Source organism: Symphodus melops (assembly GCF_947650265.1).
Source record: "Symphodus melops genome assembly, chromosome: 1".
Classification (NCBI taxonomy): domain Eukaryota; kingdom Metazoa; phylum Chordata; class Actinopteri; order Labriformes; family Labridae; genus Symphodus; species Symphodus melops.
Window position 1 is genome coordinate 31,508,950 of NC_136691.1, and position 25,807 is coordinate 31,534,756.

The following is a 25,807-nucleotide window of genomic DNA, read 5'->3' on the forward strand; positions in this document are numbered from 1 at the left end:
TCAGCACAATAAACACAACATAGAAGGTGGTTCATTGTTTTTCTGTAATGTACAGTACAACATTTTACCCCCATTCACACCACCTCCCCTCATTACCATGCCCACCAACCATGCAACAGACCAACTGAACTGAGTTGATCTTCAATCAGCAGTGTTTCTCACAGGCTGACACAGGCCACAGAGACACAGAAGAATCATGAGACCAGAACATAAACCCAGGAAAAAGAGGTTCGGTGAACGTGGTGTTGAAAGTGTGGAGGTGGATCAGTGTGTCAGAGGAGACTTTGTAGAAGGACAGAGAGCCAGCAGGACAGTCCACATACACTGCGACTCTGTGAGAGACAGAGGAGATGGAGGAGGAGGAGGAGGAGATAGGTTTTGTTCTTTTATTATGACAGACGGAGTAACCTTCATTAGAGTAGAACAGACTCCAGGACTGATCATTATGTCCAAACACACATTCATCGCTGTCTCCTTTCCTTCTGATTCCTCTGTAAGTCACTGCTACATCAACATCTCCTCTGCACTCCACCTCCCAGTAACAGCGACCAGTCAGTCCAGTCCTACACAGCAGCTGAGGACAACAGTATTCAAATCTGTCTGAATGGTCAGGATATAACTGATTCTCCTCCACACGTGTCACCTTCCTGTTGTTGTCAGACAGTTTGAGGTATCTGTTCACTGTGTTTGTGTCCAGTTCCAGCTCACAGGTGTCTGATGGAGAGAACAAGACAACACAGTTTCAGGTTAGCATCTGTTCATTCATCGACAACTTCACCAACACTTACTTCATATTCAACACTGAATAATGTTTGACACCACTGAAATGTAATTTGCCAGCTCTACTCAAGTTTAAATAGCATGTCATGGCAGTCAGGATGTGTGGAGCTGGGAAGAATGGAGATCCAAATCAACAAATGCATGCAATCATTAACGTATGACTAATCAAAGTGCAGCACAAAGAAGTTGTGAACCATCTGCTGTTCTGTTCTCAGAGGTTTCCCGAGGAAAATTCAAGGCATCCAGTCGCAGTACAAGACATGCAGAACACAAGACATTAGTTTCAATAAACAGTAAACAGCCGCTGTCCCCCCCTCATGTCAGTATATAATAACCCCAAACAAAATTTAGGAGGCCCCCTATGTGACTAAGAGTAAAAAATTACAAATTAAAGTTCTGCAATTAAAAATAAACTCATACTTATATAAAGAAATGTACATAACCTAAGCAGAAGAAAATGTGTGATTTAAGAGAGACCTCTAAACAGTTAAGGGACCTCAGAACAATTGTAATTATGCCTGTGCATAACCATTAAAGAGTGCTGATCTTCTGAAAGCATGTGCTGTATACATGTACAGTGGTGTTTGAGATGTGGGTAGTGTAAAAAGTGTGAGAACAGACATTAAACTGTCAGTGCAGACGGAGCATCATCAGGAACCTCATTCCCACTTTCAATGTCACAAACGATGTGAATGTGCATGTGTGCTGATGACCTCAGCACACATGCTCACACCAGAGATCTTCATTGATATTTATTTGGATTCATATTTTTTAAAAATGACGTCATCATAATTTAATATGAGCAAGCCTTGTTGACCCGTCAGTGAACAGAAAGATTTAGAAGAAGAAGAGAATTTTCAACCCACTGTGATACATCAGCTGTTTCATGATAATTTATTCTATTAACTAAACACATTTATTACTTAGATAGATAGATAGATAGATAGATAGATAGATAGATAGATAGATACTTTATTGATCCCGAGGGGACTCTAATGTCATATATGTTGTAGTTGGGATCACTGTGTTCTAAAATCTTACAATCCTCAGAGATAAAAACTAAATGTCAATTCTGACTGAAATGTATCTTTTGACTTGAATTCAAAAGTGAAGAGTCCTCTCAACAAATACCAACATAGACATTTAAAGAAGTTCAGGTGGATTTGATCCAAATGGTTTGATGAAAATAAAGCCAAATGTAATCATTATCATTGTCTTTCATTCATCATGGATCATTCTTAACACAAACTTGCTCTGTGCCTCGTGGGTGGAAGTCACAAAAAGTAAATGATAAAAAGGAGATTAAAACTCATGATTTGAAATATTAAGCAGTAAATGGGTTTGTTTTCTGTCTATATACAGTGCACCCTTAAACTTGTGACATGGCCACAATGGTTAGGAAGGAGTCTGCTGTATTGTTATATAAAGGTGATTAACTCATTCCCCGCCATTGACGAAATTTTCCGTCATTTGGAACCCAACCGTTACCCGCCATTGACGGAAATTTCCGTCAATTGGTGTTTTCAGTGAAATATGATAGGGGGCGCTCTGACGGATGTTGTGAAAAAGTTACAGGACTGTGGGGTCAAAAACCAACAAACAAGAACACCCGCGGGAAAGTAGAGAAAAAAACAACATCTTCTTCCTCTTTATTTTCCAGCGGGCAGAGTTCTATCAATCTGTATGTGAGTTTGACGCGCGTCATAAAGTCAACATTAGCCGTATAGATATGAGATAAAAGCTCTTGAACAGTTCAAACATGCTGGCGCCAGCAAGGAGATATTCGGCTGCGGAAGCTACAGAGTTAATTATCGATACAGACTCTGATAATTCATTTTTTGACCTCCGTGAAACTGATCTGGATGAAGGCAGCAGCGGAGGGATTCAGGACGTGTCAGAGGTAAGATATGATCACGTTATTTTTTGATTCACCGTGATAGCAGACGCATCTGCTAATTCATGAGATAATGTGACGTCGAAATAACATATCTCTCAGTTTTGTACATAAACTATGTACCAAACGAATTTTTGACGGACTTTTTATTGTAATTTCCAGACACAGAGTCCAGGTCTCCAAGGTCCAGGTCTCCAAGATCCAGGTCTCCAAGGTCCAGACATACACGTAGGTGCAAGAGGTGAGTCATGATAACATATTTTATTTAGTTTGATAGTATGTTACTTGGATTGTATGATTATTAGATACTACAAGACAAGAGCATCTGCTAACTTGTGAGAGAAGATAAAAAATAAATAATTTAGCTTTCATTTTGTACACAAACTATTTACCAAATGAATATTTGTATGACATTTTACTGTCATTTTACACACAGAGTCCAGGGATTCAAGGCCCAGGTGTCCTTTATACAGAACTACCCAAGGTGAAAGAGGTAAGATATGATACGAAGAGGCCGAAAAATAACGTTCCTCTCTTTGTGCACATCACACTGTTGAATAAAAAAAATGTCATTCTAATTATTTACAGGTCGAACACAGCAAAGAGGCAGAGGTCGGACCTGTGGATCTTATGGGTGTGGTGGAGGTCAAATACCTGCTGACCAAGCAAGAGGCCCTGTAAACCAGCCAGGTGCAGGTCCTGGTCCAGGTAATCTGATGTGGAAAGAAATGAACTGGCAGCCAAAAGACTTTTTTTCACTGAGAATCCTGGACCTCTAAATGATGCTGTTGCTCTTCATCATATCATTCGTAAGCCTGACCTTGAAATGTACTGGTCTACAGATGACCTTTAGGCCACCCCCTACTTCAACAAGGTCATGTCCCGCAACCGGTTTGAAATCATATGGAGATTTCTACACTCCAATGATTATGAATCAAGGCCAGCAAATAGCACTGACAGGTTGTACAAAGTCCGCCCTGTCTCATATTACCTTATATCTAAATTCAGTCAAATGTATCAACCTAACACCAACCTTTGCATTGATGAGGGTATGCTTCTGTGGCGTGGACGGCTAGCGTTCAGGGTATACAATCCCCAAAAACCAGTCAAATATGGGTTCAAATCCTTCATCCTTTGCGATTCTGACGCAGGTGTTACAACATGAAACCCTGTTGCAGAGAAGGCACTTCCCTGGGAGACACAATTGTCTCTCTTCTTGATCAGGTTTTTGTTCAACTAATGTTTTATTATTGAAAATAATAATGATATTTAAGTGTTTGTAAAAACAAAGTATTTCTGAGTGTATAAGAGAAGAAAAATGTATAATATAGTTTGTAAATGTTGTAGTGCTACACTATTCAAAGAAAATTTATAATTTTATGTAATCATTTGTATTTATTTTAGTTATTTATTCTAAAATATAACTGTAGTTGTCAAATGAAAGTAAAAAGAATCCAAATGTAAACTCAAAATCACTTTTTTTTCTTGAAAATAAATGTGTTTTACAAAAGTGCTGTTTTCTCAGCTTTTTGTCTGGAATGTTGTTTTTTTGTGAAAATGGCCGATATTCAAGCGCTGATAAAAAAAGATTGAATGAAGTTTGAATTAAATAGTTTTTTGTATATGAAAGCAGAGACTCTGATCTTTCTTTTGATGTATTCAATATTTACATATTCAAAGAACAAAATATTCTGTGAGTCTTGAAAGATTGGTGAAAAAGGCTGGCGCTGGCTGGCAACAATTCTAGAATTCTCTGGCGGGGAAAGAGTTAATTCCTTGCTCGGTTAAATCCCTTTGTGATGTCTCTTTCCCTGTATATCATGGTCTTTTTAAGTCTGCTATCAGCCTTGTCATGGTACTGGCTTCAGCCAGGTAGACACAGATGTGTAGGAGAGCAAAGGGAGAGGAAAAAATGTTTGTGGGTATATTTACTCTGTGAAGAGGGCAGAGGAGAGTCTTGGAGGACACCTTGGATTTTGAGAGCCGCTCACAAAGAGACCGCAATTGTGGGACAGGAGAGTGCAATTTTTGCAGATTTTTGGCAATAGATTGCTTGCCATATTTGCGTTTGCTTGGATTACCTTTGTGAGTTTTTGAGACCCATCCATCGAAACTGTATGGATAACAGGAAAGTTTCCAGGAAGGAATTGAGACATTAAATGTGGACAATATTTGTTTTTCGAAGACAGTTTTTTTGGTTGGTATTGCTGATTAAATTGACTGATTAAGTTGTCTTTTTGGAATTATTTACTGCTAACAGGGTGACTCCTTCTTTCTCTACTGAATTCCTTCTTGTTTAAGTTCCTTATCAGTTTATCATCAATTTCAGTAGATTCGAATTAAATATTACAACTCATGCTTGAAAATTAAGCTGATTGTTATAAAGTAATACATTTATAAAGCTCCAACACATTGAGAATGTGGGACATTGTTGTCACATTTAGAAAACAACCTGTGCTTGTCAAAGATTCATGTAGCTCATTTAATGTTGCTGTTGGCCTCTTTGTAGCCTCAATTTTCCTGTTCTTGATAGTGTCACTGTTGTGCCATAATTTCGTCACTTGCCGATGACTGTGTTCCATGGTATAGCTAATACTTTGGAAAAAAATCGTGTACACTTGTGCTGATCAATACCTTTCAACAATGAGATCCCGCTGCTTCTTTAAGATCTTTGCGGACTATGACTTTTGTGATAAGATGCAGCTCATTGAATGTCATGAAGGTCCTACCTGAACAGCTAAACCTTAATTATGCTTAGTCAGTTGAATTTATGGCAAGCGTGTACTGATTATTTAACCTGAATATGAACGTAATTGGTTAAAGATTGAATGCAACCATATCCCCAGTAGTTAGAGGGGGTGTGCACTTCTAAAATACTTTTTTTTTTTTTTTTCGTGGAATAGCACAGGTTACAGGTCACACTAAAGGTGGAAAAGGTTTGGAAAGGATCTATCTTGGTCTCTTTTTTTTCATCACAAAAACTGACATTTTAACAGGGTGTGTAGATGTTTTATACCCACTGTATGAAGTGTTGAAATTATTGTAAATTGAGATTCAAAGTGATAATCCCCATTCATCACATCCAGTTTAAAAGAAGATTTTCTAATCACTAAATTTTGTATTTTTGCTTTCACCATAACTTTGTGTTACTTCCAGCCCTTGTCCAACATGTGAAGCTGTGTTCTGATGGATAGATAGGAAAAAAAATGCTCACACTTGATCAGATCAGGATCCAGTCTGTGCAGTCCACCATGGTCCAACCTGGAGGAAGACATCAGATCAGAATCTACTTCATCTTCATTTAAATCCACCATCATAAAAGAAGCAGAGTTCATCATTCAGAAACAGTGAGAAAGATTCTGTCTGTCGGTCTGTACCTCAGTGTCTCCAGTCTGCAGTTGGGATCCTCCAGTCTAGCAAACAGCAGCTTCTCTCCTCGTTCTCCTGGATGATTGTAACTCAGGTCCAGCTCTCTCAGGTGGGAGGAGGAGCTCAGAGCTGAGGCCAGAGATGCACAACCTTCTCCTGTGATCAGACATTTTGACAGACTACACATACACACGCGCGCACACACACACAGTGATAATTTGGTAACATACAGTAACTAAACCATTATTACAGGAACATTTAATACATGATCAATCAAGAAAACATGATCTTAGAGGAATAATCTGGATCAGCTACCTGAGAGTGTCCAGTCTACAGACTGGACTCTTTAGTCCAGCAGACAGCAGCTTCACTCCTGAATCATGCAGGTTGTTGTTGCTCAGGTCAAGCTCTCTCAGACTTGACTGGGAGCTGAGGACTGAGGACAGAGCTTCACAGCTACTCTCTGAGAGATTACAGACACTGAGCCTGGAGAGGATTTTAAACCAATCATTACGTTTGATTAATGCATGAAGTGATTAAGTGCTTAGATTGTCATTATTTTGCTAAACCTGCACAACAACCTCAGAGTGTCCAGTTTACAGAGTGGACTCTTTAGTCCAACAGACAGAAGATTCACTCCTGAATCATGCAGGTTATTGTTGGTCAGGTCCAGCTCTCTCAGACTAGACTGGGAGCTGAGGACTGAGGAAAGATCTTCACAGCTTCTTGCAGACAGCTTACATCCACTCAGCCTGAAGAGAGGTTTTGTGTAGGTAAATGAACTTATCAATTAAAAGAAGTACATGCACACTAACTGGGTAACCCTCTGTCTGAACAAGTCCTGACCTGGCTGTTTTCAGTGCACAGTGCAGAGTCTCTAATCCATTACACAGCAGCTTCACTCCTGAATCCTGAAGGTTGTTGTTGCTCAGGTCAAGCTCTCTCAGACTGGAGGAGTGAGAGCTTAGGACTGAGGACAGAGCTTCACAGCTTCTCTCTGAGAGGTTACAGACACTTAGCCTGAAGAGGAGATTGAACCGTTCAATAATTGGGTTAATACATGAAGTGATAAAGAACTTGCAATTTAATTACTTCAAAAAACCTGCACACTAACCTAAGAGTGTCCAGTTTACAGAATGGACTCTTCAGTCCAGCAGACAGCAGCTTCACTCCTGAATCCTGCAGGCTGTTGTTGCTCAGGTCCAGCTCTCTCAGACTAGAGGACTGGGAGCTGAGGACTGAGGACAGAGCTTCACAGCTTCTTTCCGAGAGGTTACAGCAACTCAGCCTGAAGAGGATTCAGAAGAGGACAAATGAACACAAATTCAATAGTTATTTCTGAATAAAAAGAACTACATTTGACCTTGATTGTTATGTCAGCACGTACAGAGCTTTGTTTGAAGCTTTGATCACCGGAAGCAGTTTCAGAAGAGCCTCCACTGAAACAGAGTATTTCTTCAGGTCAAATACATCCAGATCTTTTTCTGATGACAGTAAGATGAAGACCAGAGCCGACCACTGAGCAGGAGAAAGTTTATCTGTGGAGAGACGTCCTGATCTCAGGGACTCTTGGATCTCCTTCACTAGAGAACGATCATTCAGTTCATTCAGACAGTGGAACAGATTGATGCTTTTCTCTGCAGACAGATCCTCACTGATCTGCTTCTTGATGTACTCGACTGTTTTCTGATTGGTCTGTAAGCTTCTTCCTCTGTGTGCCAGCAGACGTCGTATGTCATTCTGATTGGTCTCCAGAGAAAGACCGAGGAGGAAGCGGAGGAACAAGTCCAAGTGTCCATTTGGACTCTGTAAGGCCTGATCCACAGCACTCTGATATAAAAATGTTGGGTCAGGTATTTTTCTGAATACTATAGACCACCATGAGGTTGTTTGTTCTTTTAACATCAGATTGACTCCAGAGATGATAAAGGTCAGATGGACATGAAGGGCAGCCAGAAACTCCTGAATACTCAGATGGATGAAGCAGAACACCTTGTCCTGGTACAGTCCTCTCTCCTCTTTGAAGATCTGTGTGAACACTCCTGAGTACACTGAGGCTGCTCTGATATCGATGCCACACTCTGTCAGGTCTGACTCATAGAAGATCAGGTTTCCTTTCTGCAGCTGCTCAAAAGCCAGTTTTCCCAGAGACTCAATCATCTTCCTGCTGTCTGGACTACAGTGTGCATCTGTGTCAGCTCCTCCATCATACTTGATGTTCTTCAGTTTGGACTGAACCACCAGGAAGTGGATGTACATCTCAGTCAGGGTCTTGGGCAGCTCTTTTCCCTCTCTGGTCTTCAGCATGTTCTCCAGAACTGTAGCAGTGATCCAGCAGAAGACTGGGATGTGGCACATGATGTGGAGGCTTCGGGATGTCTTGATGTGGGAGATGATTCTGTTGGCCTCGACCTCATCTCTGAATCTCTTCTTGAAGTACTCATCCTTCTGTGGGTCAGTGAACCCTCTGACCTCTGTCACAATGTCAACACACTCAGAAGGTATCTGATTGGCTGCTGCAGGCCGTGTGGTTATCCAGAGGCGAGCAGAGGGAAGCAGTTTCCCCCTGATAAGGTTGGTCAGCAGCACATCCACTGAGGTGGACTCTGTGACATCAGTCAGACTCTCGTTGTTTTTAAAGTCCAGAGGAAGTCGACACTCATCCAGACCGTCAAAGATGAACACGACCTGCAACTCTTCAAACCTGCAGATTCCTGCTTCTTTGGTTTCAGGAAAAAAATAATGAACAAGTTCTATCAAGCTGAACTTTTTCTCCATCAGCACATTCAGCTCTCTAAAAGTGAATGGAAATGTGAAGTGTATGTCCTGGTTGGCTTTGTCTTCAGCCCAGTCCAGAGTGAACTTCTGTGTTAAGACTGTTTTGCCGATGCCAGCCACTCCCTTTGTGATGACTTTTCTGATTGGATCATCTCTTCCAAGTGAGGCTTTAAAGATATTTTCTTGTCTGATGGTTGTTTCTGGTCTCTCTGGTTTCCTGGATGCTGTTTCAATCTGTCTGACCTCGTGTTCATCATTGACCTCTCCAGTCCCTCCCATTGTGATGAAGAGCTCTGTGAACATCTGGTTCAGAAGGGTTGGGTTTCCTGCTTTAGCAATCCCCTCAAATACACACTCAAACTTCTTCTTCAGGTTGGATTTGAGTTTACGACACGACTCTGCAGCAACTGTTCCTGAATAAAGAAAAAACTGAAATCAATGAACAGATCCTGATATACAGTAGGTACGGAAAGTATTCAGACCCCTTTTTCACTCATTGTTTCATTGCAGCCATTTACTAAAATGAAAAAGTTCCTTTTCTTTCTCATTCATGTACACTCAGCACCCCATCTTGACAGAAAAAAACCCCAGAAATGTAGAAATGTTTGCCAATTTATTAAAAAAGAAAAACTGAAATATCACATGGTCATACGTTTTCAGACCCTTAGCTCAATATTAAGAAGATAGATAGATAGATAGATAGATAGATACTTTATTGATCCCGAGGGAAATTCACTGCATCCAGTAGCAGTATACAGACAGGCAGGACACAAGACATTGGTTACAATGCACACCCGCTGTCCCCCCTCCCCCTGTATACAATAATCCCCCAAACAACATTTAGCAGCCCCTATGTGACTAAGAGTAAAGGTTAAACCTGTGCAGTTGGCATTAGCATTAGACTTAAAACTTATATAGCATAATGTACATAACCTGTGAAGGAGAGAAAAACATGTGCTGATTAAAAGAGACCTGTAAACAGTTAAAGAACCTTGGAAACAAGGGCTGACCTTCTAGAAACTAGTTACATGTGTATGTACAGAGGTCTTTGAGGTAGTGCCAGAGGTGTGAGTACAGTCATTAAACAGTCAATGCAGGAATGCAATTGGGCTCAGCAACATAAAGGAGCAGTGATTAGCATTAAGTGTCCAAAACAATAAGGTGAAACCAGGAGTGATTAGGGTGATTGCCATTAAAGTACCCAACTATTGAGGAGCAGATTAGCATTAAGTGTTGAAGACAATAGAGTGAAACTTGACCTAGTTAGGGTGATCATGTCAACCATTACAAATGTAGCATAACACAACAGTAGGATGAAACCAGACATGATTAGGGTGATTATCATTAAAGTGACCAGTGCTCAGAAAGGTGACTATCCATATGCATTAAAGTGTCCAACTGGGGGCTGACTCTGAGGTCAGCAGTGCAGATGAGGAGTGGGAAAAAAAGTGGGGGTTCACCGTGTGCTTCTTCCCTGCCGTGACAGTGAAGTGTTGTACAGTCTTATGGCCAGGGGGACAAAAGAGTTCTTGAGTCTGTCCGTGGCGCACGACTGTGACAGCAGTCTGTCACTGAACATGCTCCTCTGACCGGTGAAGGTGCTGTGCAGAGGGTGGTGTGTGTTGTCCATGATGGAGAGCATTTTTGTCCAGAGACCTCCTCTCTACCACTGTCACCAGTGAGTCCAGCTCTGTACCCACCACAGAGCCAGCCCTCCTCACCAGTCTGTCCAGGCGTGCTGCGTCCCTCTTCCTGCAGCTTCCTCCCCAGCACACCACTGCGTAGAAGAGGACGCTGGACACCACAGACTGGTAGAACATCTGCAGCAGCTTTTTGCAGAAGGACCCTTTTGAGCTAGTACAGCCATGAGTCTTCTTGGGAATGATGCCACAAGTTTTCCACACTTGCATTTGGGGATCCTCTGCCATCCTCTCCAGTTCTGTCAGGTTGGATGGTGAACGTTGGTGGACAGCCATTTGCAGGTCTCTCCAGAGATGCTCAATTGGATTTTGGTCAGGGTTCTGGCTGGGCCAGTCAAGAATGGTCACAGAGTTTTTCTGAAGCCCCTCCTTTGTTATGTTGTTTGTTTATGGAGATTATAGAGGCCACTGTGCTCTTAGGAACCTTGAGTGCTGCATAAATTGTTTTATAACCTTGGCCAGATCTGTGCCTTGCCACAATTCTGTCTCTGAGCTGCTTGGGCAGTTCCTTCAACCTCTTGATTCTCATTTGCTCTGACATGCACTGTGAGCTGTGAGACAGGCACACACCTGTCTATATAAGACAGGTGTGTGCCTTTACTAATCCAGTCCAATCAATTTAATTAAACACAGCTGGACTCAAGTGAAGGAGCAGAACCATCTCAAGGAGGATCTGAAGAAATGGACAGCATGTAAGTTAAGTGTAAGTGTCACAGCAAAAAGTCTTAATACTTATGACCATGTGATATTTCAAATTTTCTTTTTTAACTCATTCCCCGCCATTGACGGAATTTTCCGTCATTTGGATCCAACCGTTACCCGCCATTGACGGAAATCTCCGTCAATTGGTGTTTTCAGTGTAATACGATAGGGGGCGCTCTGACGGATGTTGTGAAAAAGTTACAGGACTGTGGGGTCAAAAACCAACAAACAAGACCACCCGCGGGAAAGTAGAGAGAAAAAAAACAAACATTTTCTTCGTCCTTATTTTCTAGCGGTCGGAGTTCGATCAGTCTGTATGTGAGTTTGACGCGCGTCAAAAAGTAAACATTAGCCGTATAGATATGAGATAAAAGCTCTTGAACAGTACAAACATGCCGGCGCCAGCAAGGAGATATTCGGCTGCGGAAGCTACAGAGTTAATTATCGATACAGACTCTGATAATTCATTTTTTGACCTCCGTGAAACTGATCAGGACGTGTAAGAGGTAAGATATGATCACGTTATTTTTTGATTCACCGTGATAGCATATGCATCTGATAATTCATGAGATAACGTGACGTCGAAATAACATATCTCTCATTTTTGTACATAAACTATGTACCAAACGAACTTTTGACAGACATTTTATTGTAATTTCCAGACACAGAGTCCAGGTCTCCAAGGTCCAGACATACACGTAGGTGCAAGAGGTGAGTCATGATAACATATTTTATTTAGTTTGATAGTATGTTACTTGGATTGTATGATTATTAGATACTACAAGACAAGAGCATCTGCTAATTTGTGAGAGAAGATAAAAAAAGAAATAATTTAGCTTTCATTTTGTACACAAACTATTTACCAAATGAAAATTTGTTTGACATTTTACTGTCATTTTACACACAGAGTCCAGGGATTCAAGGCCCAGGTGTCCTTTATACAGAACTACCCAAGGTGAAAGAGGTAAGATATGATATGAAGAGGCCGAAAAATAACGTTCCTCTCTTTGTGCACATCACACTGTTGAATAAAAAAATTGTCTTTCTAATTATTTACAGGTCGAACACAGCAAAGAGGCAGAGGTCGGACCTGTGGATCTTATGGGTGTGGTGGAGGTCAAGTACCTGGTGACCAAGCAAGAGGGTCTTTAAACCAGCCAGGTGCAGGTCCTGGTCCAGGTAATCTGATGTGGAAAGAAATGAACTGGCAGCCAAAAGACTTTCCTTTCACTGAGAATCCTAGACCTCTGAATGATGCTGCTGCTCTTGATCATATCATTCCTAAGCCTGACCTTGAAATGTACTGGTCTACAGATGACACTTTGGTCACCCCCTACTTCAACAAGGTCATGTCCCGCAACCGGTTTGAAATCATATGGAGATTTCTACACTCCAATGATTATGAATCAAGGCCAGCAAATAGCACTGACAGGTTGTACAAAGTCCGCCCTGTCTCATATTACCTTATATCTAAATTCAGTCAAATGTATCAACCTAACACCAACATTTGCATTGATGAGGGTATGCTTCTGTGGCGTGGACGGCTAGCGTTCAGGGTATACAATCCCCAAAAACCAGTCAAATATGGGTTCAAATCCTTCATCCTTTGCGATTCTGACACAGGGTATTACAACATGAAACCCTATTGCGGAGAAGGCACTTCCCTGGGAGACACAGTTGTCTCTCTTCTTGATCAGGTTTTTGTTCAACTAATGTTTTATTATTGAAAATAATAATGATATTTAAGTGTTTGTAAAAACAAAGTATTTCTGAGTGTATAAGAGAAGAAAAATGTATAATATAGTTTGTAAATGTTGTAGTGCTACACTATTCAAAGAAAATTTATAATTTTATGTAATCATTTGTATTTATTTTAGTTATTTGGTTTAAAATATAACTGTAGTTGTCAAATGAAAGTAAAAAGAATCCAAATGTAAACTCAAAATCACTTTTTTTTCTTGAAAATAAGTGTGTTTTACAAAAGTGCTGTTTTCTCAGCTTTTTGTCCGGAATGTTGTTTTTTTGTGAAAATGGCCGATATTCAAGTGCTGATAAAAAAAGATTGAATGAAGTTTGAATAAAATAGTTTTTTGTATATGAAAGCAGAGGCTCTGATCTTTCTTTTGATGTATTCAATATTTACATATTCAAAGAACAAAATATTCTGTGAGTCTTGAAAGATTGGTGAAAATGGTGAAAAAGGCTGGCGCTGGCTGGCAAACATTCTAGAATTCTCTGGCGGGGAAAGAGTTAATAAATTTGCAAAAATTTCAACATTTTAGTTTTTTTTCTGTCAAGATAGAGTGCTGAATGTACATTAATGACAAATAAAATGAACCTTTTTTGATTTTAGCAAATGGCTGCAATGAAACAAAGAGTGAAAAATTTAAAGGGGTCTGAATACTTTCCGTACCCACTGTAGGTCACATGACTATATGAATTTGGAATTTTAACCCTCTTTGTTCTTTTTCTAAAATACTGTTCTGGCCAGCAAGACAGGCCTGTATCCCCTTTTAGAAGCCCGACTAGAGATATTTGGAGGAAAATACAAAGAGTCTTAATGGACTCGTACTCCCAGCATCCCCTGCAATACCTTACACCTACATGTAAGAAAAAGGGTGAGCCCAAATTGTCTATCTTCTCATTGTAGTAGACGTAAGGTAAAGCCCGAGAGGGGTTCCCATGAGGCATGTATTTTTGTATTGGACCGCCGTGGTTTGGGTTTTACATGTTTAAAACCCTTCCGTTTCTTTATTGGGCCGCTGCATCCAATGTGTTTTACCATGAAGTTCTGCTTTATAACCTGGGGAAGACCTGCATGATCAGATACTACTTTCATACTCAGAAAGACCAGTGTAAATATAATCTAACTTGAATTTGACCATTGGCTGGTGGCAAAATGAATCTTTGAATTTGAGATTCTTCAGGCATCTCTTTTCCTTCTTCTCCAACTAATGCACAGACACCTACACACACCCTGCCCCATAGGCGCACATCTGGAAACCAACTCTGCAACCGTGCCAGCACCCACACGCATCTTGCTCTCTATTTGTATTAAATTCATTAAAGACTGATTTTGTAATATTTGGCTATTTTTCCCTGATTTCAGGGTGGTACCCTATTTTTATTAACTCGGTTTAATAGTCTTGTTCATTTATAGAAATAATTAATTTGACTATCTAAAAGCCAACATAATTGTTGGCCAGGTATTAGCTCCGCAAAATCTTAACAATACTAAATCTGTTAAAATGGTCTTACGGCTCTGCAGACAGTTAGCCAGATCCTCCTGCTTCATGCTCCTCAGGAAGTGGAGAGTGATCTTCAAAAATTCGTCTTTGCAGCTTCTCCCCTGCTCTTCATCCTGACTCTGAATCTCTAAATATTTTGGGTAATCTGGACTCAGAACTCTCTGGACTGTCTTCAGCTCGTTCTTCACAAAGGTGACGATGTTCTCCTCCAGCAGCTGGAACACAAGGAGACACTGTATATTTAATATAAACTGATGGAGCTCAACATGTCAGTTGGTGGAAAAAAAGCATTACATTCTTGTATTGATAGTATATTAAATAATAGTATGTTGAACACACCATAAAAATGGATTCCAGGTCTGGATTCTGCTGGTCCAATTGATCTATTTGAACTTCCGAGCTCTTCTGTTGAACTCTGTGACAGGACATATTATTCAAGAAAATAATGGCTTATATATTACGAAGCTGTGAGCCAAGATATGAGTCGTTGTGAAACAAAGATATTACATTAACTTGATTTGTAATTCTTACCCTCCATTAGCAAGATGTCCATCTTTAAAGTCAATAAGACGACCCTTAGACCGGTCACTCTTCATGGACACACAGCTGGGTCCAGGACAGTCTGGTCTTTGTTCCAGCAACCTGATAGGAAGAAACTGCATATTATTGTCTCTGAAGTCAGCTGCTGCTCTCATTACTGGATGAGATGTTGTCAAAGACTCTGTCATGGTTTGGTTTTGTTTCTGTATTTGAGCTTGTTTTCATTTTCCTTCTATCCCTCGTGTTCTGTGTATGTATGATTCCTAGTGTGGTTAATTTAGTCCTTAGTCTTTCCCTGTGTCCTTGTGTCCTTCTATGTTGTCTGTAGGCTTGTTTCCTGTTGCTTGTGTTTTTACTTTGGTGTTTAATGTATCCTAGTCTTGTTTTAAGTGTTTCCAGTTTTATTTTGTGATATCTTGTTTTAGTTCTAGGGTGCGTTCGGATTGTCCCTCCTATCTACATTCACTATCCACTTTACCTTAACCCTGTGAAAACGTCACAGGGTTAAGGTAAGGTGTTAGTAGAATTCATGAAGGACTTAGGAAAAGGCGATTTTGACAATACGACCGCACTTTCACTAGGTGACATCATAATAGTCTAACGGCGGCGGAGGTTAGTGACGCGAGTCTGCCATGGTGGAACTACAGTTTACATCTTAGTCTTAGTTTACATCTTAGTTTACTCTTCGTCACATAGGGGCTGCTAAAATCTTGTTTGGGGATTATTGTATACAGAGGAGGGGGGACAGCGGGTGTGTATTGTAACTAATGTCTTGTGTCCTGCCTGTCTGTATACTGCTACTGGATGCCTTGAATTTCCCTCGGGATCAATAAAGTATCTATCTATCTATCTTTATCTACAGAAAATGGACAACAAAAAGCTCATCTACAAATGTTGCCCTTGTGCCTTCTTACCGGTGAAATAATCCTAAAAACCACAGGGTGTGAATAAAAATAAAAGGTAGGCTTTATTAGATACCAGGAAACTTCACTTTGATGGTTTTAATAACATAACTATGATCTGCGTCTCTTTTCCTTTTTTTATAAACAAGGTTTTATAGACCTATTACAATTTCACGTATTAAATCATCAAATAACAGCAAATAATCTCCACAAACATGATACAAGAATGTATAAAAGCAATGCTCACCTTCCACACACACAGACACACACACACACACACACACACACAAAAATGACAAATACAAAGGCTGTAAATAATAAGTCAAATCTATGTGCAGATTGTCTCCACATTTCTCCTCTGACAGATCGTTAGTTGTCGTGAACGCTCTGATATGGGTCGGATGTGCGAGTCACTTTAAAAGTTGCGGCCGCAATGAATTGTGGGGCAGCACTTTCTTATCTTCTTTCGTAAAGGATGGTCCAGTGTTTCCTATGCAAAAGGAGGTTATAAAGGAAGCATTGAGCCACCTTTCCTTAACTTTTAGAGAATTCGAACGGCTCTTAACATGGCCGCCACTTAACTGCTTCCGGGGGGTAAAGGAAAAAACGCTAGTGAAAGTGGATAGGAGGGACAATCCGAACGCACCCCTAGTCTTTTCAGTGTCAGGTTTTACTTTGTACTTGTCCTCAGTTGTTCTGGTCTTGTGTTCTTTGTTCCTTGTGTTTCCCGCCTTTGTGATTACCCTGATTGTCTTCACCTGTCTGAGTAGTCTCACCTGTGTCTGATTACCCCTTGTCTATTTAGTCTCTGTGTTTTTCCTCAGTCCCCTGTCGGTTCATTGTCTTTTGTAGTTTGTCATGTATGGTCCGAGTCTGTCGTGTCTGCTCCCTGAATTTACTTTGTTTTTCTCATCGTGGATTTTGGATTATTGTTTGTGTAGCAAAGATCACTAGTTCCCCACAAGTTTCCTCCTTATTATTTTACTGCACCTCACTTCAGAACACTTCCTGGTGTCTCCCTCCTCCCTGATTGCATGTGGATGCACTCTGTCACTAATTAGTTCAATTGCATTCACCTGTTCACGGCTTATTTAAGATGGCACTCCCCATCACTCACGTTTGGATCTTCACATGGGGTGGCAGTTCAGAGCTGGTAAGGTGTTCTTTTTCCTCATTACTGTTTTTAGTTATCTAGTCTACTTTAATTTTGCTTAAGTACTTTATTTCCTTTTAAAAGAAATTCTAAGTTGAACAGTCCTGTTTTAATTATTCTAATATTGTTTTATTTTGTCTTTCAGAGCTGCACCAACATTTCATGTGTTTTTTTCTCCTGTGGTCATTATTATTTAACGAAATAAACCCTTTTGAACCTGCTACGGTCTCCAACTCGTGCATTCTGGCAGATGCCCATGGTGACAGCCCCTCTCCCCCTGAACCCCCTTCAAAACATGGTCCTTCGAGCCGGAGCTTGACTGTTTACTATGGATTCCTCAACAAACAATGAGTTTTTAAGACGCTCTGAGCGTACCCCTCGCCTTCCAACTTATCTTCAGGACTATGACGTACAATATCCTCAAGTTAAAGGTGCGTCATGCCAAACTGAATGTACCCATCCGGTAACAGACCAACCACAGGAAAACACACATGAGATGCAGGACAGACTACAAGAGCTCCAGAGACATGAACCTGACGATAAATATGAAGAGCATTCTCCACATCCTGTACCAACTGATCAGACTGAACTACTGAAAGAACTGCTTGTAACTATGAGGAATGTCCAAAGTTTCATGGATAGATCGTGTACTCCATATTCCTCAAAATCCGCTTCATCCTCAAGAAATCGACCCTATGTATGTAGCGAACCAACAGTTTCTCCAGTAGATCAACAGAATGTCAGGTCTCTGGGTGCTATACCCAAACAGTACCATTCCTCCTCCTGTCCACCAGAGGTCAAGCGTCATCCTGCTGCTGTTTCTTCTGCCCTACCCCATATCCAAAATGTATCAATCCTGGATGCTGCAGTTCCTTTAACTGGTTTACCTCAACCTATCCTTTCTGCAGAAGAATTGCCAAGATCCGGCCGACCTGCAGCACCCCAAGATTGCAATCCTCAATTTCCTAGTTCTGAGCCATTGAATCCTTGTTTTAACCCTACACAGCCTCTAGTTCCCCTTTCTCCCCTGCCAGATATTTCATCCTCAGTTCTTCAGCCCCCTATATCTAGTGCTCGCCAGGAGCAGAGACTCTTGGCGTCCACTGCTGGCCGAGCTCATGTTTACAAAGTTGAAGGTCCATCTTTCCCCGACCTAAGAAAAGAAGATGAGATGCAGTACAGAATGTTACGTATGGCACAAAGTAATCTCCTAGACCCCAATGAGACAGAACACTTCAAATATCACATTCTTCTCGATCATCTTAAAGTGGATCAAGCCAAAAGACTGGCACTTGCTTTCTCCTTTGCTCCTGACCCTTATACACAAGCACTCAAAGCACTGGATGAACGATATGGACAGCCGAGACAACTGGCATTGAAAGAACTTCGAAACATCATGGATCTTCCCCCCATAAGAGCTGGTGACGGCCACACTCTGGATGACTTTGCTCTTCGTGTTCAAGCACTAGTTGGTCTTCTTAGCACAATGAAAAATGAAGGACATGCTGAACTTCTCTGCGGGTCTCATGTAGATCGCCTCCTAGAAAAACTTCCAGCAGAACATTCCAGTCGTTTTAAACGCCATGTATGCCGCAATCAGGGTATCCTAACATACGATTTACAGATGTTTTCATCCTGGTTACAAACTGAAGCCCGTTGTCAACCTAGAAAGGAAAACTCCATCCCATATCTCAATCAACAGAAACAGCCCTATAAGTCAATACCAGCAATGACAACAATTCTACATGGAATAAACAAACCCAATGAGACCAGACAATCATCAGAGCTCTTTCAGAAGTCTACAGCAACTTGTGCATATTGTCATTCAACAGAACACCACATCAGCAGATGTCCAGAGTTTACTGTTATGACCAAGGATCAGAAGATCAACTGGATAAAGGAGAACAGACGTTGTTGGCGTTGTGCTCGGACTCATCAATCTGTAAAGTGTGATCTAAAGAAATTCTGTGCCACCTGCAAAAGGAGACATCTGCAGATTCTCTGTGACGTAAATCAGAGAACCAACAACTTCCCTGGTCCTGCTGTCAAGACACTGTACCTCGACAGACCAGGTGACAGTAATGGTGTCCTCCTGAAAGTCGTCAATGTGATTCTTCGCAATGGGGACCGAACCTTAAAAACATGTGCTGTTCTTGATGATGGTTCACAAAGAACAATTCTGCTTCAATCAGCTGCTCAAAGCCTTCACCTGGTTGGACAATCAGAAAAATTATCACTGAGAACAGTTCGCCAGGATGTTGAAACTCTTCATGGTTCATCTGTCAGTTTTCAGATCTCTCCTGCTGCACACCCAGAGAAGACCTTTACCATCCAACATGCTTTCACTGCAAGCCAGTTGGCACTTTCCGACCACACTTATCCCGTACAAACCCTCCAGCGAAAATACAAGCATCTAAGAGACATTCCGCTACCATCCATGGAAAAGGCATCACCTCTACTGTTCATTGGCTCAGATCACATCCACCTCATTACTCCTACAGCTCCAATCCAGTTAGGCCCTTCTGGATCCCCTGCAGCTGTCAAAACTCTGTTAGGATGGACACTCCAAGGTCCCATCAGAGAAGTTCAGTTGCGCAATTCCTCAGTGTCTACCCAATGCTTGTTCTTGTCCATTGGATCCCCTGCAGAAGAGTTGCGCTACCATGTTGAAAAACTTTGGAAACTTGACACCCTTCCTGTACACAGTGAGAAAGTTGTCATCAGGTCAAGGCAAGACAAACAAGCCATGGAGCTTCTTGAAACAGCAACAAGAAGAATTCTAGTTAATGGTGTTCAACACTATGCCACTCCTCTTCTCAGGTTAACAAACTCACCCCTTCTGAATATACCTCAAACAGCAGTAATGTCAAGACTCCATAACACAGAATCTCGACTATTCAAGGATCCAGACAAAGCAAGCTCATACTGTGAGCAAATTTCAAAGCTAGAGGAAGCTGGATATGTGGTGAAGCTGACCCCTGACGAAGTTTACAACACCAAAGAAGCTTGGTATATTCCTCATCACAATGTTACTCACAATGAAAAGGATTGGATTGTTTTTGATTGTTCATTCACTTTCCAAGGACAATGCCTCAATAAATATCTCTTACCTGGACCTATCCTGGGACCATCCCTCCTTGGTGTGCTACTACGCTTCAGACAACATGCTGTAGCAATAAGTGGAGACATTAAAGGCATGTTTCACCAAATCCGCCTCCTGCCCCAAGACAAGCCCCTTCTTCGATTCCTCTGGCGTGATATGAAAAAGGATGTTCCTCCAACAGTGTATCAATGGCAAGTTCTTCCTTTGGTACCACCTGTAGTCCCTGCTGTGCGATTTATGCCCTGCAAACCCATGTGAAAGATGACCATCAATCAGACAAAGACGTGCTGTATTCAGTAAACAAATGTTTCTATGTCGATAATTGCTTGCAAAGTTTTCCTTCAGCTGTGGAAGCTCGAACCCTCCTTGATAAACTAAGAGCCACTCTCTCAGCAGGAGGCTTCGACCTCTGTCAATGGGCAAGCAATGATCCTAATGTCATCAACCACTTACCTGCAGAAGCAAGGTCTGAAAGCAGTGAACATTGGCTGTCTGAAGAAAGGGCTGATCCCCAGGAGCGCACACTTGGACTGCTCTGGAACTGCAAACCTGACCGATTTGGTTACAAATTCAAGTCTGTGGAGACACACCTCATAACCATGCGGCACATCTATAGAGTCTTGGCACATCTGTATGACCCTTTAGGTTACCTCCTACCTTTCACAACTCGTGCAAAACTCCTGGTTCAACAACTGTGGAGGAAAGAGAGGGATTGGGATGATCCCCTTCTTCCACATGACATTCTTACAGCTTGGAATTCCTGGGAGCAAGAACTACACCTATCTCAAATCACCTTTCCTCGCTGTTATACTTCCAAGAAGATGGATACAACAGAAACAATTCAAGACATCCACATCTTTTGTGACGCTTCTGAACAAGCCTACGGAGCGGTTGCATATTTGCGATCAGAGGATTGTAAAGGCCAAGTGGAGCTGAGTTTCCTACTCGCTCGTTCCCGTGTCTCGCCAAAACGGCAGCTGTCAGTGCCGAGACTGGAACTATGTGCAGCATTATCCGGTGCTCACATCTGTGACCTATTAAGAAAGGAACTGACACTACCAATAAACAACATAACACTTTAGACCGATTCAACAACTGTCCTTCATTGGCTGCAGGCAGACTCCTGCCGATTTGAAGTGTTTGTAGGAGCAAGAGTGTCGGAAATCCAAAATCTTACAAACTCACATGATTGGAATTATGTTGATTCAGCTAACAACCCCGCAGACGACGTTACAAGAGGCAAATCCTTGCAAGAAATCCTCAGTCCTGGCAGATGGACAAATGGGCCATCATTCCTGTATGAATCATCAGAAAATTGGCCCAAGCTCAAATCTGCAGAACTGGATAGTGATCAAACAGAGTTGAAAAGGTCTCACTTTTGTGGTGTCATCAACACGATTGCTGATGCTTCTAATGGTAATAGCTTCAAGACTTTTCAAGAGCTTCTGGATTGCCACAGCCAAAGCTCTCTCTGTTCCAACATCTGGAAATCCATCAGCAGCTGACTACCTGAAGGCAGAACAGGACATTCTGCGTAACGCACAGTTGGAAAGCTTTGGTGAGGACCTAGTTTGTCTTCAATCAAATAAACCCCTTCCCTCACATAGTCGTTTACTTTGCCTATCCCCTGAGCTCTGTAAAACCTCTGGACTCATTCATGTGGGAGGGCGATTAAGACAAAGTCATAATCTTGAATCTGTATCGATGCATCCAATTCTACTTGATCCTACACACTATATCACAGGATTGATCATTCAAGATTATGATGAGAAATTACACCACACTGGTTCAGAAAGACTCTTTGCTGAGATACGTCGAAAGTATTGGATCTTGAGAGGACGAGAAGCAGTGAGAGAACATCAGCACCGCTGTGTATCATGTCAGAAGTGGCGTGCAAACCCAATCATCCCAAAAATGGCTGACTTGCCTGCTGCTCGTCTCAGGCTTCTTGAACCGCCTTTCTATTCCACTGGAGTAGACTGTTTTGGTCCATACAATGTCAAGGTTGGCCGCAGATGTGAAAAGAGGTGGGGTTTAATATTCAAATGTCTCACAACCAAATGTGTACATCTCAACCTCGTCAATAGCTTGGACACTGACTCTTTCCTGATGGCTCGTCGAAGATTCACCTCCCGAAGAGGAACGCCAAACGAGATCTTGTGTGATCAAGGAACCAACTTCAGAGGAGGAAACAAGGAATTACAGGAAACCTTTAACAACCTCTGTCCCACTCTCCAATCAGTACTAGCTAAAGGGAAAATTGACTTCTGTTTCAATCCACCTCATGCCCCCCACTTTGGTGGAGTTTGGGAATGTGAAATACGTTCAGTCAAGAATGCTCTAAAGACGACCATTGGTGCACAGATGGTCACTGAAGAGGTTCTGAGAACAGTCCTAATTGAAATAGAAGGAATCCTTAATTCTAAACCACTTGGCTATGTATCTTCAGATATCGCAGATGTTGATCCAGTCACCCCCAACCTTCTTGTTATGGGACGACATGATGCATCACTCCCTCTGGTATCCTATCCAGATTCTGAACTCCTCAGTCGACGGCTTCGGCGCCATACACAGATACTGTCCGATCATTTCTGGAAACATTTCACTAAATCCTACCTACCATCACTACAACCACAGCAGAAATGGAAAAGGGACAAACCAGAGTTGAAGTTGAACTCTGTCGTTATGATCCTTGATCCCCAACTACCAAGAGCTCTTTGGCCAGTAGGAGAAGTGACCCGGCTTATCCCAAGTAAAGATGAACTCATTAGGGCAGCTGAAGTTCTAGTAAAAGGAAAGACCTATATCAGACCAGTTGCAAAACTAATCCCACTTCCTGCCCTTCCTGAGGACGTTGTTTAGTGATCTTTTTTTTAAATGTATATTTCTCTCTAGAAATATGGGGCGATTGTAGCAAAGATCACTAGTTCCCCACAGGTTTCCTCCTTATTATTTTACTGCACCTCACTTCAGAACACTTCCTGCTGTCTCCCTCCTCCCTTATTGCATGTGGATGCACTCTGTCACTAATTAGTTCAATTGCATTCACGTGTTCACGGCTTATTTAAGATGGCACTCCTCATCACTCACGTTTGGATCTTCACATGGGGTGGCAGTTCAGAGCTGGTAAGGTGTTCTTTTTCCTCATTACTGTTTTTAGTTATCTAGTCTACTTTAATTTTGCTTAAGTACTTTATTTCCTTTTAAAAGAAATTCTAAGTTGAACAGTCCTGTTTTAATTATTCTAATATTGTTTTATTTTGTCTTTCAGAGCTGCACCAACATTTCATGTGTGTTTTTTCTCCTGTGGTCATTATTATTTAACGAAATAAACCCTTTTGAACCTGCTACGGTCTCCAACTCGTGCATTCTGGCAGATGCCCATGGTGACAGCCCCTCTCCCCCTGAACCCCCTTCAAAATATTTGAGTAAGTTTTAGTTTGTTGTCCTGGTATTTTAGTTTAAATCACTTCTTTTTATCTGCACATCGGTCCTCCTCCCTGTTTTTCCTACTTCTGATCGTGACACAAACACATTGGCATCATGGTTTATCATGATGAGTTTAATCACTATTTTTTTTGAAAGGTGACTGCTGTACAGGTAAACTATGGGCTGCCATCTCCAACATTATATACAACATCTGTCTTAAAACAAAGTCAGAAGATCTCACCTTCCATCACCAGGAAGTCCATTGTTAAAGTTAACAGAATGACCCTTAGACCAGTCACTCTTCATGGACACACCGCTAGGTCCAGGACAGTCTAGTTTCTTTTCTTGCATCCTGATACGAAAAAAATGCAGATTATCGAAAGCATTTCGAACAAAGATTTTTTATCAGATGGTTCCTGCTAAAAGTTTCAGATGGATCATCAGTAATAAAGAGGCAGAGCTGAAGTTCTCCGCAGTTCTCTGTTTCTATCAGAACAGTATCTCACTCAGAATACAGCTTACACTGTCCTCAAATTGTTTATACTGATGAAATCAAAGTGAACAGACGATGACTTTAACATAAAAACAGCTCAGAAAGATAACACCATGAACAATAAGGCCAAGAACTCAGGCTAGTCACAGACAGATGTTCATGAAGATACTGTCAGTGGCCACCAGGAGAGGGGCAGAAGGAAGACCTTGACATGATGAGCCCCAGGACAAGGATGTATTAAAGAATGAATGAATTACAGATCAAATGATTCCCCAGTAAGGCCCACAACTGCAGTTCAGAAGGTAGGGTAAGATTTCCACGAATATCATGAATACATACCTTACTGTAAGTCCACAAGCTGCCCTCAACTACAATTAGGCTACAGAATAGATCAAGGACTTGTCCATAAAAACTTCATTGACCTCAGCCTGGAACTTCTGGGACAAAGTCTTCAGACTAACACCACTTCTGATGGGAATAAACGCTGCTTGCACCATCACAATAGTTTTTATCTTATTGATCCAACAGGTCCTTTGTTCTTCATAAATACAGAGTTTTGTTTCAACTGCAGGGTGCCGGTTAGATTCAGCTCAACAGTTAAACGTCCCCCATATTTAGCAGCTAAAGTCCTCAACACAACAGCCACTGGTAACATTCCCAGTCACAACCCCCTGCTACATGTCATGTCACACTTTTTTCTCCTCACAGTTCTCGTCACTCCTCAGCTGTCCTGTGGCAAATCCAGTAAATAAAGCTTTATCTGTGCTAATACCTTTGGATCAGATTATTTTTAGTGTTCACAGTTCAGTCATTTGTTCACTCAGTTGTTTAAACCAAAACTCTATAACATGATAACCTCTGATCAGCATGTTCTCTCTTTGCAGTCAGCTGCTGCTCTCATTACTGGATGTGATGTTTTCAAAGACTCACAAACACATTGGCATATGGTTATGTTGAGTTTAATCACTAATATCTTTGACATTTGACTGTCAGACCTGTACAGTTGCTGTACAGGTAAACAACGGGCTGCCACCTCCACCATTATAAACTGATGATATTACAAAGTGCTGAACCACCACATCAGTTTTCAGATCTTACCTTCCATCAACTGGAAGTCCATCTTTAAAGGAAATAGGAAGACCTTTAGACCGGTCACTCTTCATAGAAACACAGCTGGGTCCAGGAGAGTCTGGTCTCTGTTCCTGCATCCTGATACAAACAAACATTATTAGTTGCCACAGATGATGATGGAGTGATAAAGGCGGAAAGATGCTGAGTTGTGACATGGTGAAAAGTAATGGACAGTTAGAGATCCTCATCTCACCTTAGAGCTTCATTTTCCCCACACAGAGAGGTTTCAGAGGGAGGGACTCTCTCCTCTGGGTCCTCACGTGGATTCATAGCTTCCTGCTGGAAGAGTTGCACTCTGAGAAGAACAATAATTACACAATAGTTAATCCATTTTCCTATGAAACTTTTCAAACCCTTCTAAATCATCCTAAACTCATCATGTCTGGAGCTTGACTGGGACAAAAATAAACAGCCCTGTATTTGCACTGGACCCTCCAATCAGTACTGTGATCCATTACCACACCATCCTTTCAGCCCCCTTAAATTCACATACTGCAGTATGCCACAAAACCACTGTGCAGCTGAACTGTTAGCAGCACGGACAAGAGAAGCAGTGGTTACTCTCTCTTTTGACTGACTTCCTGA

At 41.5% G+C, this 25,807-nt stretch overlaps 1 protein-coding gene and 1 long non-coding RNA gene across 2 annotated transcripts; one reads left to right on the top strand and one right to left on the bottom strand.

The window, feature by feature from the left end:
- LOC306836527 (NACHT, LRR and PYD domains-containing protein 12-like) lies at window positions 1–25,513 on the bottom strand. Its single transcript, XM_079363665.1, has 14 exons — window positions 25,416–25,513; window positions 25,190–25,300; window positions 23,840–23,950; window positions 15,003–15,113; window positions 14,811–14,886; window positions 14,482–14,686; window positions 7,431–9,234; window positions 7,158–7,331; window positions 6,890–7,063; window positions 6,619–6,795; window positions 6,359–6,523; window positions 6,052–6,222; window positions 5,889–5,935; window positions 1–714 (listed from the first exon to the last, which is right to left on the bottom strand). The coding sequence occupies exons 1-14, from the start codon at window positions 25,490–25,492 to the stop codon at window positions 146–148; spliced, it is 3,972 nt and encodes a 1,323-aa protein (XP_079219791.1). The 5' UTR covers window positions 25,493–25,513; the 3' UTR covers window positions 1–145.
- Window positions 2,725–3,327, top strand: LOC306836958. The gene is made up of 3 exons (XR_013780834.1): window positions 2,725–2,915; window positions 3,111–3,167; window positions 3,263–3,327. It is a non-coding gene; the product is annotated as an uncharacterized lncRNA (long non-coding RNA).
- Window positions 25,514–25,807: the final 294 nt, after the last annotated feature.